Here is a 20,335-nt window from a genome sequence, read left to right on the forward strand (position 1 = left end):
TATATTAAACTGCATCTGCCACTTCTCCGACCCTTGCATCAGTCTATTCAAATCATCCTGGAGCGCTCTAGTGTCCTCATTAGAATGAACTGAATGGCCTATTTTGGAGACATCAGCAAATTTGATTATGTCGCTATTTATTTCCTCATCTATGTCGTTTATGTAAATTGTGAACAACAACTGGCCCAACACTGACCCCTGAGGAACACCGCTTGCGACGTGCCCCCATTCTGATTTCTCCCCATTTATGCAAACTGATCTCTGCTGCCTATTTGTCAGCCATGCCTCTACCCAGGAAAAAAATTCTTCTCCTATTCCTTGTGCCTTAAGTTTCTTCAATTCCCATTGATGTGGAACTCTATCGAAAGCGTTACTTAAGTCCATATACACAATATCATATTCATTACCATAATCTACCTCCTCAAATACTTCAGTGAAAAAATATTAGTAAATTTTCGTAAGACAGGAACGCCCCTTTGTAAAACCGTGTTGAGATTCATTAATCAATCTGTGCCTATCAAGATGGCTACGAATTGCTTCGGCAATTATTGATTCCATAAATTTTCCCACTATGGAGGTAAGGCTTAATGGTCTATAGTTCGAATCCAAGGACTTGTCACCTGCCTTGTAAATAGGTATTACATTTGCCATTTTCCACTTATCAGGCACTATGCAAGTTTGTAGTGATATGTTAAAAAGATTAGCCAAAGGTATGCTAAGTTCCTCTTTACATTCCTTTAACACGCTTGCAAACAGTTCATCAGGGCCTGGGAATTTGTTAGGTTTTAATTTCTCTATTTGTCTGAAGACCATGTCACTAGTTACCGCAATCGTGCATAGTTTATTATCGTCCTGTTCTACATAATCTATTATTTCAGGAATATCGCTAGTATTTTCCTGGGTGAAAACTGAGAGGAAGTAGGTATTGAGAATTTCACACATATCCTTACAACTGTCAGTGATCTGACCAGAGTTACTCTTAAGTGGGTCAATCGTGTCCCTAATCTTACTTCTGTATACCTGAAAGAACCCTTTTGGGTTAGTCTTTGAATCCCTTGCGACCTTAGTCTCATAATCCGTTTTTGTATATGCCTCTCTTTTGACCAATGAGATGTTTTAATCTATTGTTCATCCATTTGGGATCATTTTTGTTAGATATAATTTCCCTACTCAGAACAAAAGTTGTCTGGGCAGCTAGAACTATGCTTTGAAAAACGTCATATTGGCAACCAAGATCACCTACCTGACCCATAGTCAGGACATCTCAATTTAGCCCACCTGGGTAATTTTTCAGTCCCATGAAGTCGACCAAGTGAAAATCTGGGACAGAGATTTGATTGCAGTTATCTGGGTAATTCCATGATATATTAAAACTAAGTGATTTGTGATCACTTTTCCCAAGCTCATCATTAACCTCAAGATTATTAATTAGTGACTCTTTGTTGGCAAGAACCAAGTCAAGCAGATTGTTTCCTCTAGTTGGTTCTGTCACAACCTGTTCTAAAAAGCAATCCTGAACCGTATCAAGAAAGTCACTAGACTCAAGATTTCCTGTCATATTGTTCCAATAAATTTGTATAAAGTTAAAATCTCGCATTATCACAACATTTTCATATCTAGATGCCTTATGAATTTCGTCCCATAACAGCTTACTGCACTCCCTATCAAGGTTTGGGGGAATATAAATCACACCCAAAATTTATTTGTCACGACCCTCTAGAAACTGTAGCCAAACAGATTCTGTGTTCGGTGTTTCTAATCTTATATCATCTCTAACACAACAATATAAATTTTCTGTTACTTACATCGCCACTCCATCACCCTTCCTGTTAACCCTATCAGTGTGGAATAGTTTATAACCCTGTATGTTGCATTCAGAAGGCATTTCTCTATCTTTCAGGTTGAACCAGGTCTCTGTTATACCAATAATATCTATATTACCTACACTTGCAAGTAATCTTAGCTCATCAATCTTATTTCTTAGACTCCTACTGTTTGTGAGGGAGCTAGTCACTCATTGCCCTCTGCTATCTCTCTTTGTTTGTTGATCAATTGATTTGCCATTACTACCAACTATATTTTGAATATTGTCTTTTAAACATATCCCCGAGGTATCCTGGTAATAACTGCTGTTTTTAAACCTAATACTGCAGCCTAATTGTTTCCCACAAACACCCATACCTCTATAATCTATCAGTTTAAATTCCTAGACAAGTCATCAATTACCCTCTCAATCGAATTGGCTAATGCAACCACTCCAGCCCCAGAGAGATGAACCCCATCCCTTGCATACATATCACGTTTGCTAAAGAATAGGTCCCAGTTATCAATGAATGGGATTGCAAGTTCCTATCAGTACCTGTCTAGCCAGCAATTAATATCAATTGCCCTAGACATCCATTCATTGCCCACTCGCTTTCTAGGCAAGATGCTGCATATGACTGGGATCCCTCCCTTAGACCTAACTACTTCTATGGCTGACCTGTACTTATCCAGCAGCTCCTGTCTTCTGCCCTTCCCAGTGTCATTACCCCCAGCACTAAAACAGATAACAGGCTTGTTCCCATTACCTGACATAATATTATTCAACCTGCTGACTATGTCACCAACACCAGCTCCAGGAAGGCACACCCTCTGTCTGACCTTTCTGTCTCTGTTACAAAAAGCACGGTCCATATATCTTACCTGAGAATCTCCTACTCATGTGGCTCCAACTTATCCCAGTCAATTTCTTTGTGTTTTGAAGTCATCCACAATCAGTAGTTTCTCCCTGTGTGTGTGTGTGTGTGTGTGTGTGTACTCACCTATTTGTACTCACCTATTTGTGGTTGCAGGGGTCGAGTCTTAGCTCCTGGCCCCGCCTCTTCACCGGTTGCTACTGGGCCCTCTCTCTCCCCACTCCATGAGCTTTATCAAACCTCGTCTTAAAACTGTGTATGGTTCCTGCCTCCACTACGTCATTTTCTAGGCTATTCCACTGCCTTACAACTCTATGACTGAAGAAATACTTCCTACTATCTCTATGACTCATTTGTGTCTTCAACTTCCAATTGTGGCCTCTTGTTTCTATGTCCCCTCCCTGGAACATCCTGTCTTTGTCCACCTTGTCTATTCCACGCAGTATTTTATATGTCGTTATCATGTCTCCCCTGACCCTCCTATCCTCCAGTGTCGTCAGGCCGATTTCCCGTGTGTGTGTGTGAGTGTGTGTGTGTGTGTGTGTGTGTGTGTGTGTGTCTGTGTGTGTGTGTGTGTGTGTGTGTGTGTGTGTGTGTCTTCTTACCTAATTGTACTCACCTTATTGTGGTTGCAGGGATCGAGACTCAGCTCCTGGCCCCGCCTCTTCTCTGACCGTTACTAGGTCCTCCCCTCCCTGCTCCATGAGCTTTATCATACCTCACCTTAAAACTATGTATGGTTTTTGCATCCACTACATTGCTTGCCAGACTATTCCACTTCCTAATAACTCTGTGGCTGAAGAAATACTTCCTAACATCCCTTTGACTCATCTGAGTCTTCAGCTTCCAATTATGACCCCTTGTTTCTGTGTCCCATCACTGGAACATCCTGTCTCTGTCCACCTTGTCTATTCCACACAGTATTTTGTATGTCGTTATCATGTCTCCCCTGACCCTTTTGTCCTCCAGTGTCGTCAGACCAATTTCCCTTAACCTTTCTTCGTAGGACATTCCCCTTAGCTCTGGAACCAGTCTTTGCACTTTCTCTAATTTCTTGACGTGTTTGACCAGGTGTGGATTCCAAACTGGTGCTGCGTACTCCAGTGTGGGCCTAACGTACACAGTGTATAAAGTCTTGAACGATTCCTTACTGAGGTACCGGAATGCTATTCTCAGGTTTGCCAGGCGCCCATATGCCGCAGCAGTAATCTCGTTAATGTGTGCTTCTGGTAACGTACTAGGTATTATAATTACTCCTAGATCTTTCTCCTTGAGCGAGGTTTGTAATCTTTGGCCTCCTAGCCTATACTCCGTTTGAGGTCTTCATTGCCCTTCTTCGATCTTTATGACTTTGCATTTAGTGGGGTTAAATTCTAGGAGCCAGTTGCTGGACCACGCATCCAGCCTGTCCAAGTCTCTTTGTAGACATGTCTGATCCGCATCTGATTTAATTCTCCTCATTAGCTTCACATCATCTGTAAACAGGGACACTTCTGAGTCTATCCCTTCCGTCATGTCGTTCACATATACCAAGAATAGAACTGGTCCTAGGACTGATCCTTGTCATGGACCATGACTCGCTGTTGCCTCCCTGTTAGGTATTCTCTGATCTGTTGCAGTGCCCTTGCTGATATATATGCCTGATCCTCTAGCTTCTGTACTAATCTCTTGTGAGGAATGTGTCGAAGGCCTTCTTGCAGTCCAAGAAAATGCAATGAATTCACCCCTCCCTCTCATTTCTTACTTCAGTTACCTTGTCATAAAACTCTAGTAGGTGTGTGTGTGTGTGTGTGTGTGTGTGTGTGTGTGTGTGTGTGTGTGTGTGTGTGTGTGTGTGTGTGTGTGTGTGTGTGTGTGTGTGTGTGTGTGTGTGTGTGTGTGTGTGTGTGTGGTTTTTTTTTTTTGTTTTTTTTTTATTCACCGGTATTCTCCCGGCCCGGGTCTTTTCCAAGTAGTGGTGACCCGGCCTTGGCTCCCTATCTGGGGAGTGTCTCGAGACTTAAGTCTCCCATGGGAGGAAGGACAAGTACCTCCTCATCTTTGGGACCAAGTGTCCCCAGGCCTAGCCACATTCCCCGCCCTCACTGGGCTCGTAGGGAGAAGCTAGGCCTCTGGTCTGCCATCTACCCCGCCTCAAAGGGGCTCGTGGGGATGGCAGTCTTATGAGCTGCAGATGGTAGCAAGCTCAGGCATAAAGTGTGTTTGTGTGTGTGTGTGTGTGTGTGTGTGTGTGTGTGTGTGTGTGTGTGTGTGTGTGTGTGTGTGTGTGTGTGTGTGTGCGTGTGTGTGTGTGTGTGTGTTACGCAGTGTGGTGCACTAAAAATTTATATAAAAAATAATGTTCCATAGTTCGGGGATTAAACTGAATCCGGACGTGTTTTATTCCTGTCAGTCACACAGAGTGGACAGGAGCAGACGAGGTGTTCAGGCAGTAGGTTACGCACACCAGAGGAAGCTGGATGTAGAAGTGTGAGTATGTGGTTTTGGGTAGTTTTTTTTAGTGTATACTATAGGTGTTCTTGCCTGCTGGTAACTAGTCTAGCAGGCAGAAGTAAAGGGGGAAGTGTGTGTCATGGAGCCTCCCTGTTTATAAATACATATAAAATTTTGTGTCACTAGTAACAATGAGCTAATGTGAACTGGAGTGTGTTTTTGTTTTGTAGAAGAGTGCAAGTTGTATATAAGTTACTCATTAATATATAGATACATTTTTTGTATAGGTGAGTTTTCATGTCTTTCCTTATATAATAATTAATATTGTTTAACATACGAGTGCATGCTGACACGAGAGATGCTGTGTTTTTCAGCGTAATTTAAATGATCCTAGAAAGCAGATTAAGCAGCCATTTAGGAGCCAATACATTTTATTTAAGTTACGATATCGAAGTCGTAACAGTGTGTGTGTGTTTGTACATTTATGTTTGTCTGTGTATGAAGTGTGTGTGTGTGTGTGTGTGTGTGTGTGAGTGTATGATTAACTCTCACGATTGTGAGGTTCAGTGTTAATTTTGATATTTTAAAGTATACATGTAATATCAAAAGTATCGGCTGGTATCGGCCTTTTTTTCACCAATACCAACTGAGTAAAACTGACCGATACCTTCCTGTACCGATACTTTGGCTCATCCCTTAATAGTAGTGTTTCCTGATCATTTATTTATCCCTTGTTGTCTACTTTTAATAATACAATATTCAACCAATTATTAGCATAACTATTCTATACTTAAAATTCAAGATATTAGAATATAAGTAGTTTCTCCTGCTTTGTAGATGAATGGTTCAGAGAACCGACATGTTGATAAATTAGACACATGTGCAACTCTTGGGTATCTTTATTGAGGAAACGTTTCGCCACACAGTGGACTGACCACATCGACTCAAGGTTGAGGGACTGATTACCTCATTCTCCTCCTGTTCTTCAAGATTCTCCTTTGTATGGACTGATGAAGCCACTGTGTGGCGAAACGTTTCCTCAATAAAGATACCCAAGAGTTGCACATGTGTCTAATTTATCAGTTTCTCCTGCTTAGTTTCAATTACGTAAGCTTCCATTCCAATATTCTACTTATGTATGTTATAATGTTCAATTGTTGTGTACTTTGACATTGTATAGAATCAGCCCAAGCCGTACACCTGCCGTCTCTAGTTTGTAGTAGCTGTATGTCGGGATGACATATGTTAGCGTCACCGAGCTCTCAGCAGTAGTACCAGTTCCTAGTAACCAGTTACCAGTAACCAGTGTACCAGTAGATGACTCACTACCAACCGTCTGCGTGAATCATTGACTGTTCATATTGCTGCTGACCATAGCAGGATTTCAAACACCCCTCACCCTGTAGGCACTTGTGGGTCAGTCGAAGATAGGGAGCAGAGAGAGGCAGGTCGGCTGTTGGCGCTTCCCATACTTCCCGTTATATATTATACGTACTACCAGCCTACGTGAGTATTTTTACCCATCCACGTTATCGAAAACCCACATGACATAAACAATTAGAAAAAATATTGACACTACTCTTAATAAAAATAGAAAGGAGACAAATTTAGTTCAAATAATGTTCGGGAATTCCTTAGCATCCATAGATGGAAGACTTACTTTGCCAGAGTAACTGATGGAGGGATGCTTAGGTGGTTTGTTAAGTAGCGTTCCCCAGCTGTACAAGAAGGCAGTGCTGAGCCTCACAACATGTGTTCCTGTAATCCACTTCCACGCCCTCAGTAGCAGCCACAGGATCACGCTCACCGTTACTTCACTCGTCATCAACACCAACCACAGACTTGCTGAGTGCAGTGATGGATGATTGTGTTAAAGGCTTAAATTAAACAAATCACTAATAATGTATGTCTTCGTAAATATATAATACTTTCCAAGTGATAAGTTTAAAATTCTAGCATTTATCAATTGCAATGAAAATACCTCTGTGACGTGATAAATTTAAGATAAAAATATCCCCAGATTAACGTATCAAAGTAAACGCTTAAAACGGAAGCTCCTAAAGATTTACTGGATTCTGACATGCAAATAATTTTATATTCGAAGAAGTCCAGGGATGTTACTGCAGTATACAAGTTCTTCATCTTAGATGAAGTAAGGAGGGAGTTCAACCTCGCTTGCCCAATAAGCTGTTATTTTAACCTCTTGGTGCAGACAGTTCTTTTCTTTTCGTCTGGATGCTAAAAGTTCTGATGCTTGCTTTGACAGAATGAAGTCACAGATGAGATCACTGAGTTCTTGGAAGAATTTTTTGGGGGTTTTGAAATGATTAACTTCGCTACTATCACCTGTGTTACATCCTAATCCTTGAGTATCTTCAACATCTGACAAGAGAAGGTCAGGCAATGTTGTGAACACTGGTATGGTAATATCTTCACTGTGTGTTACAGGTCGCCTTGCTGACTCCAGAATACGATATTCCCACTTGACTGAAACCTTTCACAGTCACCATACAGAAACAAGAATCCTCGTGGTGTTTTTTCGGATCTTTCCACAACATAGGCATACCGAAGTTTAAACTTTTCCTTTGCCTATTTTCTCATTATCGTAAGCATTCTACACAAGTTTTGCAAACCATATGGGGAGCCCAAGACTTGTCTTGTTCTCCAGCGTCACTTCAAGACTAGCAAGATAAGCTTGTTTTACAAAATCTGTGATTTTTGTCTTTGTTTTTGCAAAGAGTATTCACCACAGATATAACAAAATGCGTTGGGATTGTTTAAGCAGACTCTTCGTGAAGAACTTTTGTTTATCTGGAAAAATAACAAAATAAAGGTTACAATATTGTCACGTGATCGTTGTTGATATAACTGCTGTCGTTAAATATTAAATAATTTAAAAATTTAATTCTAATCTTTATGAAAACTATCTGTAAATACAAATTGTCACTACCTATACATGCGTTATTGCTAAGTTTCCTGTTAATTGAGGGTAAGTATACAATATCTCAAACTTGAGCCAGTTTGAAAAATCTACCGCCATTTTCGAATTCAGCATCACCAAAATACCCTAAATATCTTTAAATATCTTTGGCAATAATTTTTTTGTTGTTGACCAGTGATTTTTTTTTTATGAATCATTTTTTTGCCAAAATTTGCAGCCGATGTAATATAATGAATTTTTAATAACTTATTCTCTATTATGGAGTAACTGCTGATGAATGCTTCAAGGACATTAAACAACATATTCTCACCGGAAGTAGAAAATAAGATTTAATGTTTTAAGAATATGGCTTTACGCTTATGACTAACAGTTATGTCTGTCTGATGAACCAACAGAAGTCCCCCATCGTGTTGGGATCATACACCCACGTAGTGTATCTCCATTGTAATAATATCATGATGAAATCTTTTTCCCAGGCTCATCACTGACTGTACCAGGATGATGTTAGGTAAGACACATATGCAACAGTTAGGTATCTTTATTTTGAAACGTTTCGCCTACTCAGTAGGCTTCTTCAGTCGAGTACAGAAAAGTTGATAGAAGCAGAAGAGACTTGAAGACGATGTAATCAGTCCATCACCCTTAAAGTTTTGAGGTGGTCAGTCCCTCACTCTGGAGAAGAGCATTGTTCCATAGTATGAAACAATATGTACCAGGATGAGATGGGAAGAAGTTCAGATGTGAATGACTATTACGATTGACCTTAGAATTTGTAAAATATTTAGTCTGAGTATAGGAGATGCTTAGTATTGAATATACTCATGGAAAATCGTAATGAGGATTTATATGATGGGGTGATGAAAAGACTGCATTAAAATTTGTTTTTAATATAACGTAATTTCCTAATATTCTTTAAGGTATTTTAAAATGGTACCTTTACTTATATAGAAATAACACTTAAAAGACTTATAACTTATATACCACTTACAATTACTTCCATTCTGACTGAATGGGTATTGACATACGAAATTGATAAAGTTACATGGTCGTTCTAACCAGAGACGATCCAAGCTTAATAATTGAAATCTTTTTAAACACTGAAGAGATTTTACTTGGTGAGAGTTTTACAAATACTCTACTTTCAAGAGACTGAGAGAATAATACTAAGCTAATGAATAACTTCTCAGTCACAGTAAGCGAGTAAGTAGAGAGGACCTTCTCAAGACTGAGAGAGGTGTAGTACTGTTTCCCACACTTCTTACCTCTGACGTCAGCTCGCGTCAGGCGAGTAGTGTAGAGGTGAGGCCATACAAACATAAGTTGGTCGTTACTCATGGTGAAAGATCCAAAATAATTCATCATATACACATATATACATATAATGAAAATGAAAAAATGAAAATGAATATTTAATTTTATAAAGCTGGTTACTTTCATTTTAGCTATTAACGATGGTAATTGCAATGCAATATTAGAAGGATGAACAAATATGAAAGACAGTATATAAAAACTTCATCTCGGCATAACACCCCTTCCCCCATGATAGTATGTAGTACTGCGAATTTTAGTTTTCCCAAACGTTTTGTATCGTGAAGCATACAAATGATCATATTGTAGGGGCTTGGGATCCGAGAGACAAGGTGTGTAGACTGCCAGATTTCTAGTAACCTGTCAGTGTTAATATATATATACACGAGTATTCAGGGTAGAGGGAGAGAAGGCAGTAGATAGCCTGGTCCCTCGATCATATCCCAGCTTTTATACCAAGTTACTATAATCACATACAGTAACCGCATGATAAAAAGAAATTACATATTAGAAATATAACAGAAATTTGAAGTTTAATTTTTTTAAGTAATTCTTTAGAAAGAATTGTCTCAATTGAATTTTCAGTTTATTCAACTTTATTAGGGATGCGAAAGAGTCTTGGCAAGAACGTTACTTGGGCCTTTTTATATGATTAATACTGAATGAATAGGGCTAGATTCTGAGAGCCCACCTCAAAATCCAGGCATTCTTTGATTTCATTGTATTTATGAATGTTAAGGGATTGTGGTCAGAAAACGCAGAGATTTTATGAGGCGATGTTCCCAAGTACACGTAAAAATACTCTAAAGAAACTACAAGGGCTAACGCCTCTTTTTCAACGGTTGAATAATTTCTCTGATGAGGCTTTAATTCAGATGAAAAATAGCAAATGAGATGCAAAACTTCAGAATCTGATGAATTTTGTAGTAAGACTGCCCCTATAGTGTAGCAGTAGCATCAATGTAAGATAAAGGGTTTATGAAATTTGGGACTTTGCAATACAGGAGAGGATGTAAGCAATAGTTTTTATTTTTGTAAAGCTTCATTAAATTCCAAGGTCCATTTAAAGGTTACTCTAGGGCTAGTTAATTCAGTCAAAAGAATGGTTAATTGTGCAAAGTTGGGGCAAAATCTTCTGTAGTAGCTAATCATACCCAGAATTCAGTAATGGCTTTTACTTTGAGGTGAAGGGGGACCACTTTCCCTTGTCCTATTTGAAAACCTAAATACTTGATAGTGGCTTGTCCAAAAGTGCACTTTGCCAAGTTCACTGTGAAATTATAGCTCTCTAGGGATTTGAATAAAGCCTCTAGTCAAATAAGGTGTTCCACTCAGGAGTCACTGAATACCACCAAATCATCAACATATGCCTCGACTCCTTCCAAAGGTTGGGTCAGCTCTTTCATAAATCTCTGAAAGGTTGAGGCTGCGTTGCATAAACCAAATGGCATAACTCAGTAATTGAACAAACCATCTTTAATGGCAAAGGCTGTTTTGTCTCTATCCTTTGGAGCAAGAGGGTCTTGGCAGCTTTTGAATGTAGTGATGGAGACACCATCTATCAAGTCATCTACTCGAGGAAGAGGATATCCATCAGGTATAGTAACGATGTTAAGCTTACAATAGTCCATGCACAGCTTACGGTAGTCTATGCACATACGAGATATCCCATCTGGGTTATGAACTAACAGGCAAGGTGACACCCAGGAACTTTTACTTCATTCCACAAGGCCATGTTCTAGAAGAAATTCTATTTCTTGCTTCAACATCTAATGTTTTGCTGGACTCACTGTATATGGGGGTTGTATGATTGGATGAGAATCAAAGAGTTCGACTTCATGATACCCTAGAGTGCAAGTCATTAGCACATTTCCAAATGAACTGTTATGGTTTAATATGAGGTTTTTAAATTCTCTCTTTTTTTCTAGTTGTCCAGATTGTTCAGGAGTCTATCAAGATTTTGTAGAGTTTCTGAAGTTTTAAGGTGAACTTCTACTCTTTTAATGCCTTCGGATAATGGTGTACCCACCATTGTAGATAATGTAGTGATGGATGTTGTCGGTAAGGTCTTAGAATGATAAGGTTTCAACTGATTTACATGAAAGACTCTGTTGTTCCGTTTCCCTGGTATATTCACTACATAATTTACGTCATTTTCTTTGCTCACAACCTCCTAAGAACCTTGGTAATGTGGTACGAGAGCATGGCTGGGGACTAATCTCTGAGTCATTACTAAATATTTGGGTTGAAATGCGCGAGGTTTCGCTCATTGGTCGTACCAAAACTTCATCTTCTTTTGAGCCATAGCCAAATTTTCTGCGGCTAACTCTCTAGCATAAGATAAACGTTCTTGCATCAGAGCTGGTGATGATTTTATGGAAGATGCTGTCTTGCCAGTCCAAGTATCTCTCAATACAGCTAACGGGCCTTGGACCTGATGTCCATAGATGAGTTCAAATGGGGTAAAACCCCGTACTCTCTTGTTCGCTTTCTCATAAAGCAAATAATAGAAATGGTATACCTTCATCCTAATCTTGGGAAAATTGTTCACAGTACACCCGTAGCATCGATTTTAGAGTCTGATGAATATGTTCCAGAGCTCCTTGGGATTGAGGGTGATAACTCGTGGATAGCAGAGATTTTATACCTAGGTGGGACATCGCTTCTCTGAAGCGATGAAGTAAAGTTCATCCCTTGATCTGGCCGAATTTCTCTGGGGATTCCCACTTGAGAAAAGAACTTCAATAGGGAACGAACAATCACCCAAGAAGTAATTCTTCTAACTGGGATTGCTTTGGGATATCTTGTACCGGTATCCATAATGGTAAAAAGATATTAGTTTCCCTGCCTGGTCTTCAGCAGGGGTCCCACACAATCAATTATCAGGCATAAGAAAGGTTCTTCGCATGCAGTAGTAGGAATTAGGGGGAGGAGGGAGGTTTATGAGCAGGCTTACCTGCCTTCTGACAAATATGAAATTCTTTAATATATTTTCTCACCTTTCCCCCAATCTTAGGCCAATAAAAATGTTTTACAATTTTTCCTAAGGTTTTCCTTGTCCCAAGATGTCCACCTAGAGGACTATTATGAGAAAACTCTAAGAGTGGTATCTCGGAAAGAAATAGGCAATACTACTAAACTTCTCATGTTCTTGGAACCATTACTTGTCTCTTTTTTCATAAGGATACCATCTTTGTAATAATAACAGTTTTCTAATAGTTTGGCCTGTTCCTCAGAAACTGCTATAATACTACATTGATTCAAGTCCGGATCTAAAGTTTGAGCCTGAATCAGATCATTTCTTCTGAGATCTTTTCAGTGGAACACTTGGGGTTTATCATGGCTTGACTAGGTTTAAAGGTTCCAGTTTGTATTACATTACTAAATAGTAAATCCAAGCCAGGTCTTTATTTTCAGATGGTTCTTCACAACCTGCGGAGCTAGACATAGCACGAGTAATAATGTTTAAGGGCAATAATGCTGGACCTTCTGTTGATGCTTTGGTTGGGCTTCAGAATGGTTGTTTATCACCATCGGCTCTTTACAAATCCCTTGGTGGTATACATAATTTCTGATCAGTAGTCCAACACCCTGAATGGGGAATTCTTTACTAGAAATACCAATGTTATCCAACCCATATAGTCGGGGATTTCCAAAAACACTCTATGCAGTGGTACTTAATTAAGGCCCCACAATAAGCTTCTAATAAAACTTCTGTATTAGTGTTAGAGTGTTCATCAAGGGTTAATACGTCTGTCCTCAATAAAGACAAATAGCTCCGGGTGTCTCGAAACGTAGTGACGTTGACTAACCTTTTATCATCGAGGCCGACTTTTCCTGTAGCAAGGTAAGGATCCATGGCCTTGCATACCTCAGTTTCAAAATGGTTTTTGGAATATAGTCATCTCGTCTGTTGGGTCTCTGGACGAACGATTTCAAGTTCGTTCCTGCAGGCTGTGAACCTGAAAGATCACTTGAGTAGAGTATCTTCTGGGGTTTTTATAGTCCTGCTCATTTTTCTTTCTACACTGGTTTTCTAAATGTCCCTATTTGTGGCAGTAACTACAAAACCGTTGGGGAATATCTTCCCTTTTAAGATTCAATTTTTTCCATGAGTGGAATTATAATGCCAGTTTGGAGGGCGTGATGTATATGCTTTTCCTTCAAACTTAGAGATTTTTTGGGGATCCTTCTGAAAAGCCTCTTGATGTTTACTCTTACCTGTTATCTGGTGAGCTATTTCATAATGGTTGGCTATCGAAGCAGTTTCTATTAGCGTTGTGGCGTAACGTCCAATAAGGTCGTCCATCAAGTAATTAAAGAAGGCTTCAGTTAAAACTAACTGAGAAAGAGATTCCACTGTATTGCAATTTGAAGTTCTAAGCCATCTCTCAAATGCTACCTGTTTTCCTCAGGCAAGCTCTACTCAGGACTGCTGTGGGCAGCATTTCAAAGTCCGGAATGCCCATTGGGCTTCAATATACGAAGTTTGTAATTCCAAGAAGCATTCTAATCTCTCAAACTGTTCAGGAGAGTATATCTCTGGAGAAATTTGAATGGAGTTCCATTGGGAAAATTTCTGGATTGTTCCTCACAGGAACTCTAGGTTCCATTAGCATAGAGAATGTGGCAGTTCCTGGTGTACTACCTGAAAAATCTAGGGTTTCCCAAGTGGTCTGAGCCTGTGATGAAACTGGTCTTGGAGACTTAGGTCCCAGTGATGTGTCTTTAGTAACTCCTGAAGGCACTTCCATGTCATTTACTAATGACTGCTGGTCAAATTGTGAGATTAAGCTTTCATTATCATCTAATTCCTTGCCAGATTCTTCCTCTGGGGCTTCTGGAAAAAGTAAATCCTGAATGATAGCCCATAGGGTAACAGCAGTATAGCGTTTATCATACTTGACTCCGAGAGACTTTGCTATTTGCCAACAAGTTTGTAACTTTATTGTATTCAATCGTTCAATGGTAAGATCTTCAAACCTGGCTGACAAAGAAGCCATATTTTATAAGTCTGTATGCTTAAAAGTGTATTTCACAGTTCAGTCTCCCAGACAGGCCCCCAGTTATTATGATTGACCTTAGAATTTGTAAGATATTTGGCCTGAGTATAGGAGATGCTTATTATCAAATATACTCATGGAAAATCATAATAGAGATTTATATGATGGGGTGATGAAAAGACTGCATTAAAATTTGTTTTTAATATAACGTAATTTATATGATATTCTTGAAGGTACTTTAAAATGGTACCTTTACTTATATAGAAATAACACTTAACAGACTTATAACTTATATACCACTTACAGTTACCACTATTCTGACTGAATGGGTATATACATATGAAACTGATAGTTACATAGTCGCTCAAACCAGGGACGATGCAAGCTTAATAATTGAAACCTCTTTAAACACTGAAGAGATTTTACTTTGTGAGAGTTTAACAAATACTCTACTTTCAAGATACTGAGAGAATAAGTGTGAAGACTTACTCAGCCCTGTAACAACTTCAGTCAGTGTTACTAAGGCTGGCTCCTCCTCAGGAAAATTAATGTATAGAAAAAGAATAAAAACTGACAAACATAAACACTTTATTATTTAGAAAATATAAAATATAAAACACTTAAATATGAAGCATTAATCCTACCTTAAAGAAAATGAAAAATGAAAAATATAAATGATAACTGAATTCAACGCTAATATAAATGTATATAAAACGTGGGTGTCTGGTTTCGGTGACACTGTGTGTTATTGAAATCGTAGCCATTGCTGATGATGGGGGGAGGGTTCGCATGTGTTGATGACAACCCACCGGCTCGTTCTTCACAGATTTTCTAGCTTTCAATAATCCTTCCAGATGACAGGTAAGCAGGTTTTCTCCACTGCAATGATGAAGGGTTATATCCTGCTACTTGCATACACAAACAGGTAAGTGGATCAAAATTTGGGACATCTCAGAATGTTAGTCCGTCTCCTTCAATTCTACTCGCTGATTGGCAGGTGACCCTCTCTGTCATCCAAGAGTAGTGCTGGGAGCTGTGAGTCTAGTGATTACTGTTTGGACCGGAGCCCCTCACGTCACCTTTCGAGGGGGGGGGAAGAAGGAGAGAAATGGATAGCGGGAGCTAGACTGACCCTACCTTAACAAGCAGCCGGCAATCAAACTATCACTTTCGGGGTGGGGGGGAAAAAGGGGGCAGATAGCGGAAGCTGGACTTACCCTACCTTAACAAGTAGCCAGCAATGAAACTATTGTTACTATATAGCTACTCCTATCTATTGAACTTTTCCCTCAAACTCCCCCATACCAAGACTTATAGTCAAGGAGTATAAGAAGAATAGGCGAGGAAAAAGTTCTAACATGTGGAAGTCGCTTAAGGCAACAAATCTTCTACTGACTGTCACGACTTAACCAGTCAGAGAAATAACTGGATGAACCATTGATATACACAATATGGAACTTAAAAGCCTGGAGTGCCAATGTCCACCTCAAGAGGCGACTGTTGGTTCCTTTAAAAGTTTCTAGGTATATCAAAGGTTTGTGGTCCGTTTCTAAAATGAATTCTTTTCCCAGCAAATAAAATTTAAGTTTGGAGATACCCCACACAAGGGCTAAACATTCTTTTTCTATTGTGGAGTATCTCGTTTCTGCGGGAAGGAGTTTCCGGCTTAGGAAGCATACAGGAAACAGAGTACCATCATGGTATTGTAGTAACACCGCACCTAAGCCAGTATTGGAGGCATCAGTTCTTAAGCAAAATGTTTTATTAATATCTGGAATCTTAAGTATAGGGTCTTTCGAAAAGATACTTTTAATCTCATTAAACTTTTCCCGAGCTACGTCAGAAAGTTCAAGAAGTTCCTTCACAGACTTTTTAAGGAAGTCGGATAAAATGCCTGTAAGATCAGTAAGGTTCGGGATAAACTGTGCATAAAAATTTACAGAACCAAGAAAGCTACACATGAGCTTCTTGGTTTTGGGGAATTTAAATTCTAATAAAGCTTTGATCTTACTGGGGAGAGGCTGCAGAGAGTTATTAGAAAGTATCAGTCCAAGACATCTAATCTTGTTATACCCAAGGAAGCATTTCTTCGGCTTGGCAGTGAGGCCATGTGAGCATAACCTACGTAAAACTGATGTTAATGTTTGGATATGCTCGCCCCACGTGGATGTCATTACGTAAATGTTATCAAAATAAACTGAAACATTTGGCATATTACCCAAGACCTTTCTCATCAGTCTCACGTAGGTAGCACAGGCAGTTGCCAAACCGAAGGGCATAGTTCTATATTGCATCAGTCCTTGGTGTGTAGGAAAAGAGGTGTACTGCTTAGAAGGATCTAACATTACTTGATGATATGCCTGCACAATATCAATAGGCTCAGCATCCCACCGAGTTATAGCATTAAGGCCTCTGAAGTCAATAGCAAGTCTATATGAATTATCCTCCTTCTTAACCATGACTACTGGTGAGCAATATGCAGATACTGAAGGTTCAATGATCTTTAGTTTTAATAATTTGTCTACCTCTCGGTCAAATGCATCCCTAAGGTGAACTGGAACTGGGTATAATTTTCGTTTGATAGGATTGTCCGTCACTAAGTCAATCTTATGGACTACCGTGGAGGTAACACCTGGAATATCAGTAAAGACGTCTGAAAAGTTACTCACACATTGAAGTAGTTCATGTCTCTTATGGTCATCCAAAGATTCATTAATATTAATGTTGGTTGCGTCCGAGTGGTCAAGAGTCATCAAGTCATGTAGTTCTTCATCATAGTCTAAGTTAGAGGTGTCAATTACACACACCTTACATTCTTCAGTTGTCTTATCAAGTTCGTGTGGAAAAACTAAGTCAAAGTTATTAAGGCAGTTGACCGAATTTCTTCGGTAATATTTCTTAAGGATGTTGATATGATAAAGCTTAGGTTTCCCCTTGACTTCTATGAGGTAGTCAACTTTCCCACAAATTTTTAATACTTTATATGGACCTTTCCATGCTACTAATAATTTATTTGATTTGATAGGCAAAAGTACCAGAACTTCATCCCCTACTTTTAAACTTCTCCTCTGACTTTTGGAATCAAAATAGGTTTTGTACTGGTCCATTGACAAGCTTAGGTTTTTCGAAACTATGTCAGAGGTCTCCTCACGTTTGGATCTAAGGTCAAGGAGAAACTGGTAAGAAAACTGAACCTCAGCACTCACCTCCTCATTAGTCCATAAGTCATGAAGGATGGACAATGGGCCTCTACCCTGTCTACCATAGAGAAGTTCAAAAGGTGAAAACCCCAAAGAGTCACTGGGAACTTCCCTCATGGCAAACAAAGCACAGGGTAGGTAACGATGCCACTCCTTAGGTTTAAGGGAGCAAAGTTTCCTTAAAATGGACTTGAGAATCGAATGCTGGCGCTCAATCCTTCCATTACAGCTGGGATGATAGGGAGTGGTGAAGAGAGGATTCACTCCCAGAAGTTGGTATAGATGTTGCATTAAGTCAGATGTGAATTGTGTCCCACGGTCAGACAAAATTTCTCTAGGGATGCCCACTCTGAAGAAGATGGACAAAAGGGCTTCAGTCACCTCTGTAGTAGTTATGGTCTTTAAGGGAACGGCTTCAGGGAAACTCGAAGCATAATCAACTGATGTTAATATATATCTATGTCCCCCAGATGAAAGTGGAGATAAAGGACCAACGATGTCAATAGCTGCTCTTTCAAACGGTACCGTAAAGATAGGCATTTTGACCATAGGTACTCGCCTGGTACCTCGGGAGGATGACAGTTGGCAAACTTTACACGATCTGCAATAGGTAGTGACATCTGAGGACATTTTTGGCCAAAAATAGGTTTCCCTAATTTTATTTAAGGTTTTACGACGTGAGAAATGTCCGGCCACTGGCAGTTCATGATCCATTTTAAGAACAGTCTCTCTGCATTGACTTGGAACAACTAAGATGGAATAGTCTATCTCATCTGAATTTAATTTGAATACTGACTTGTACAAGATACCTTTTATATATTCAAATTTATATGAAAAGTTTTTCCTTTGGATAACTTGATTTTGTTTAGCGGCATTATGGCAATTCTGAAGAGAAGGGCAATTACGTTGTAAATTGACAAAGGAGTCCTTCGATACATCTAAAGGCTTAAAGTCAGGGAAAATCAAAGGATGGACAGTAGGAGAAGCCTGGGGTTTGGTCTGAGCCCTAGTCAAGACATTTATGGTATCGGAGGTGATATCTTTACTTTCATCTAACAAGTCAACCGGTGATCCTACTACCTCGCTTTCGAGAGTAGTATCAATGGTTTTTAATCCCACATGAATCTCACGAGACATTGTCTCATCTGAACTTTCGAGGGGCTTCTCTGACTCAACAGGAAGAGGATCTGAAACACTTATGTCCATCTTTGGTGATGAAAGGTCAACCTCAGAAGGAAGAATGGCACCTTTTACATTACCTATTAGCACGGAGCAAGAAGTGATGGGAGCTAGTACGGCTTCAGACCAACCTGTGAACCATTTAGACCTAATGTAACAATGGATGGTAGGAAAAGTGTCCGTACAGCCCAAGTAGTCAGAAAGTATAGCAGAGAAATGAGTTTCTTTAAGGTTAGGGAACAGCTTATCAGAAATGACTATACATGTGCATCCAGTGTCTCGTAAAATGGTAGATACATTAAGTCCATTAACTGTTCCTGAACAGAAGGGTGCTTGGTCATTACAGTCTTTAAAACATCTTCCAACTTTTTGGACCTTCTTAGAAGGACAATCTGGACGTTTATGTCCCTTAACACCACACAAATGACAAACAGGAATAAAAGAAGTCATTTTACTTTCCACTAGAGGCTTTGATTTCTTAAAGTCTGATGAACCCTTGCCCTTAGGGTTCGATCCCTTTAGGTTTTTGTAGGAATTGTGAGCCTCTGCATAGAGGTCAGCAGCCTCAGCAACTTCCTCAGCTTTAATCAGGTTACGTTCTCTAATGAATGTTCGTATCTGGTGAGGAAGAGCTGTCAGGAACTGGTCAGCAACCATGAAGTCTCTAAGAGATTCATAACTGTGATCAATTCCTGAACTCTCTATCCAAAAGTCGAACAAACGAGTGTTACCTCTAACTGCTGAAAGTTCTGGCCAGGCTGTAAGGTGGCATACCTGAAATCTTTCCTGTAAGAATTAGTGGTTTTTTGATATGCTTTAAGGATTGCCTTCTTCAGTAGGTTAAAATTACATATAATATCCTGCGACAAAGTTGCATAGATTTTCAAAGCAGTACCAGAAAATAACATTCCTAACCTGGTAGCCCAGGTGTCAGCAGGCCATTCACAGAGGGTAGCGGTATTTTCAAACCTGATAATGTATGAAGTTATGTCTTCCTCCTCTATGAAGGGAGGTAAATTAGGTGTTGGAATATGTGCACTAGCTGCATGATGTTCAAGTACTCCTTCCTCTACTTGTTGTTGTGTCAAAGTTAACTTTTTATTCTCTAATTCAAGGCGAGATTTTTCGAGCTCGCGATCCTTTTCTCTCTCTATTAACTCAAGTTCTCTAGCTTTTTCCTCAACTTCTCTATCCTTTGCTCTTTCCTCAAGTTCTCTTAATTTAACCTGTTCCTCACGTATCTTAGCTTGTTCCTCACGTATTTTAGCTTGTTCCTCACGTTCTCTAGCTCTTTCTTCACGATCAAGTCTATCACGCTCCTTTTTGTCTTCTCTTTCTCTTTCTGTCTTTCTTGGATTTCTCTCTCAATTCTCTCTCTCTCCTTTTTCTCTTCTCTTTCGATTCTCTCTCTCTCCTTTTCTTCTTCTCTTTCCCTTTCAAACTGTCTCTCTTCTCTCTCAATTCTCTCTCTTTCAAGTCTTTCCTGGATCTTAGCACTAATGAAAGATTCTAAATTTTTCCCTGTTATTCCTAACTTACTTCCAGCATTCATCCAAAACTGGTATTCCTCCATACTTGCAAGAATAACTTAAA

At 39.5% G+C, this 20,335-nt stretch overlaps 1 protein-coding gene across 1 annotated transcript in view; it reads right to left on the minus strand.

Annotated features, from left to right (window-relative positions):
• Positions 1-20,335, minus strand: part of LOC128689814 (ionotropic receptor 21a-like) — a 116,219-nt gene that overhangs the window by 13,410 nt on the left and 82,474 nt on the right. Inside the window, exon 8 of the mRNA XM_070087666.1 lies at positions 6,772-6,956. Coding sequence (XP_069943767.1) covers positions 6,772-6,956 — 185 coding nt within the window. The remainder of the gene's footprint in view (positions 1-6,771; positions 6,957-20,335) is intronic.

Source organism: Cherax quadricarinatus, chromosome 22 (genome assembly GCF_038502225.1).
Source record: "Cherax quadricarinatus isolate ZL_2023a chromosome 22, ASM3850222v1, whole genome shotgun sequence".
Taxonomy (NCBI): Eukaryota; Metazoa; Arthropoda; class Malacostraca; order Decapoda; family Parastacidae; genus Cherax; species Cherax quadricarinatus.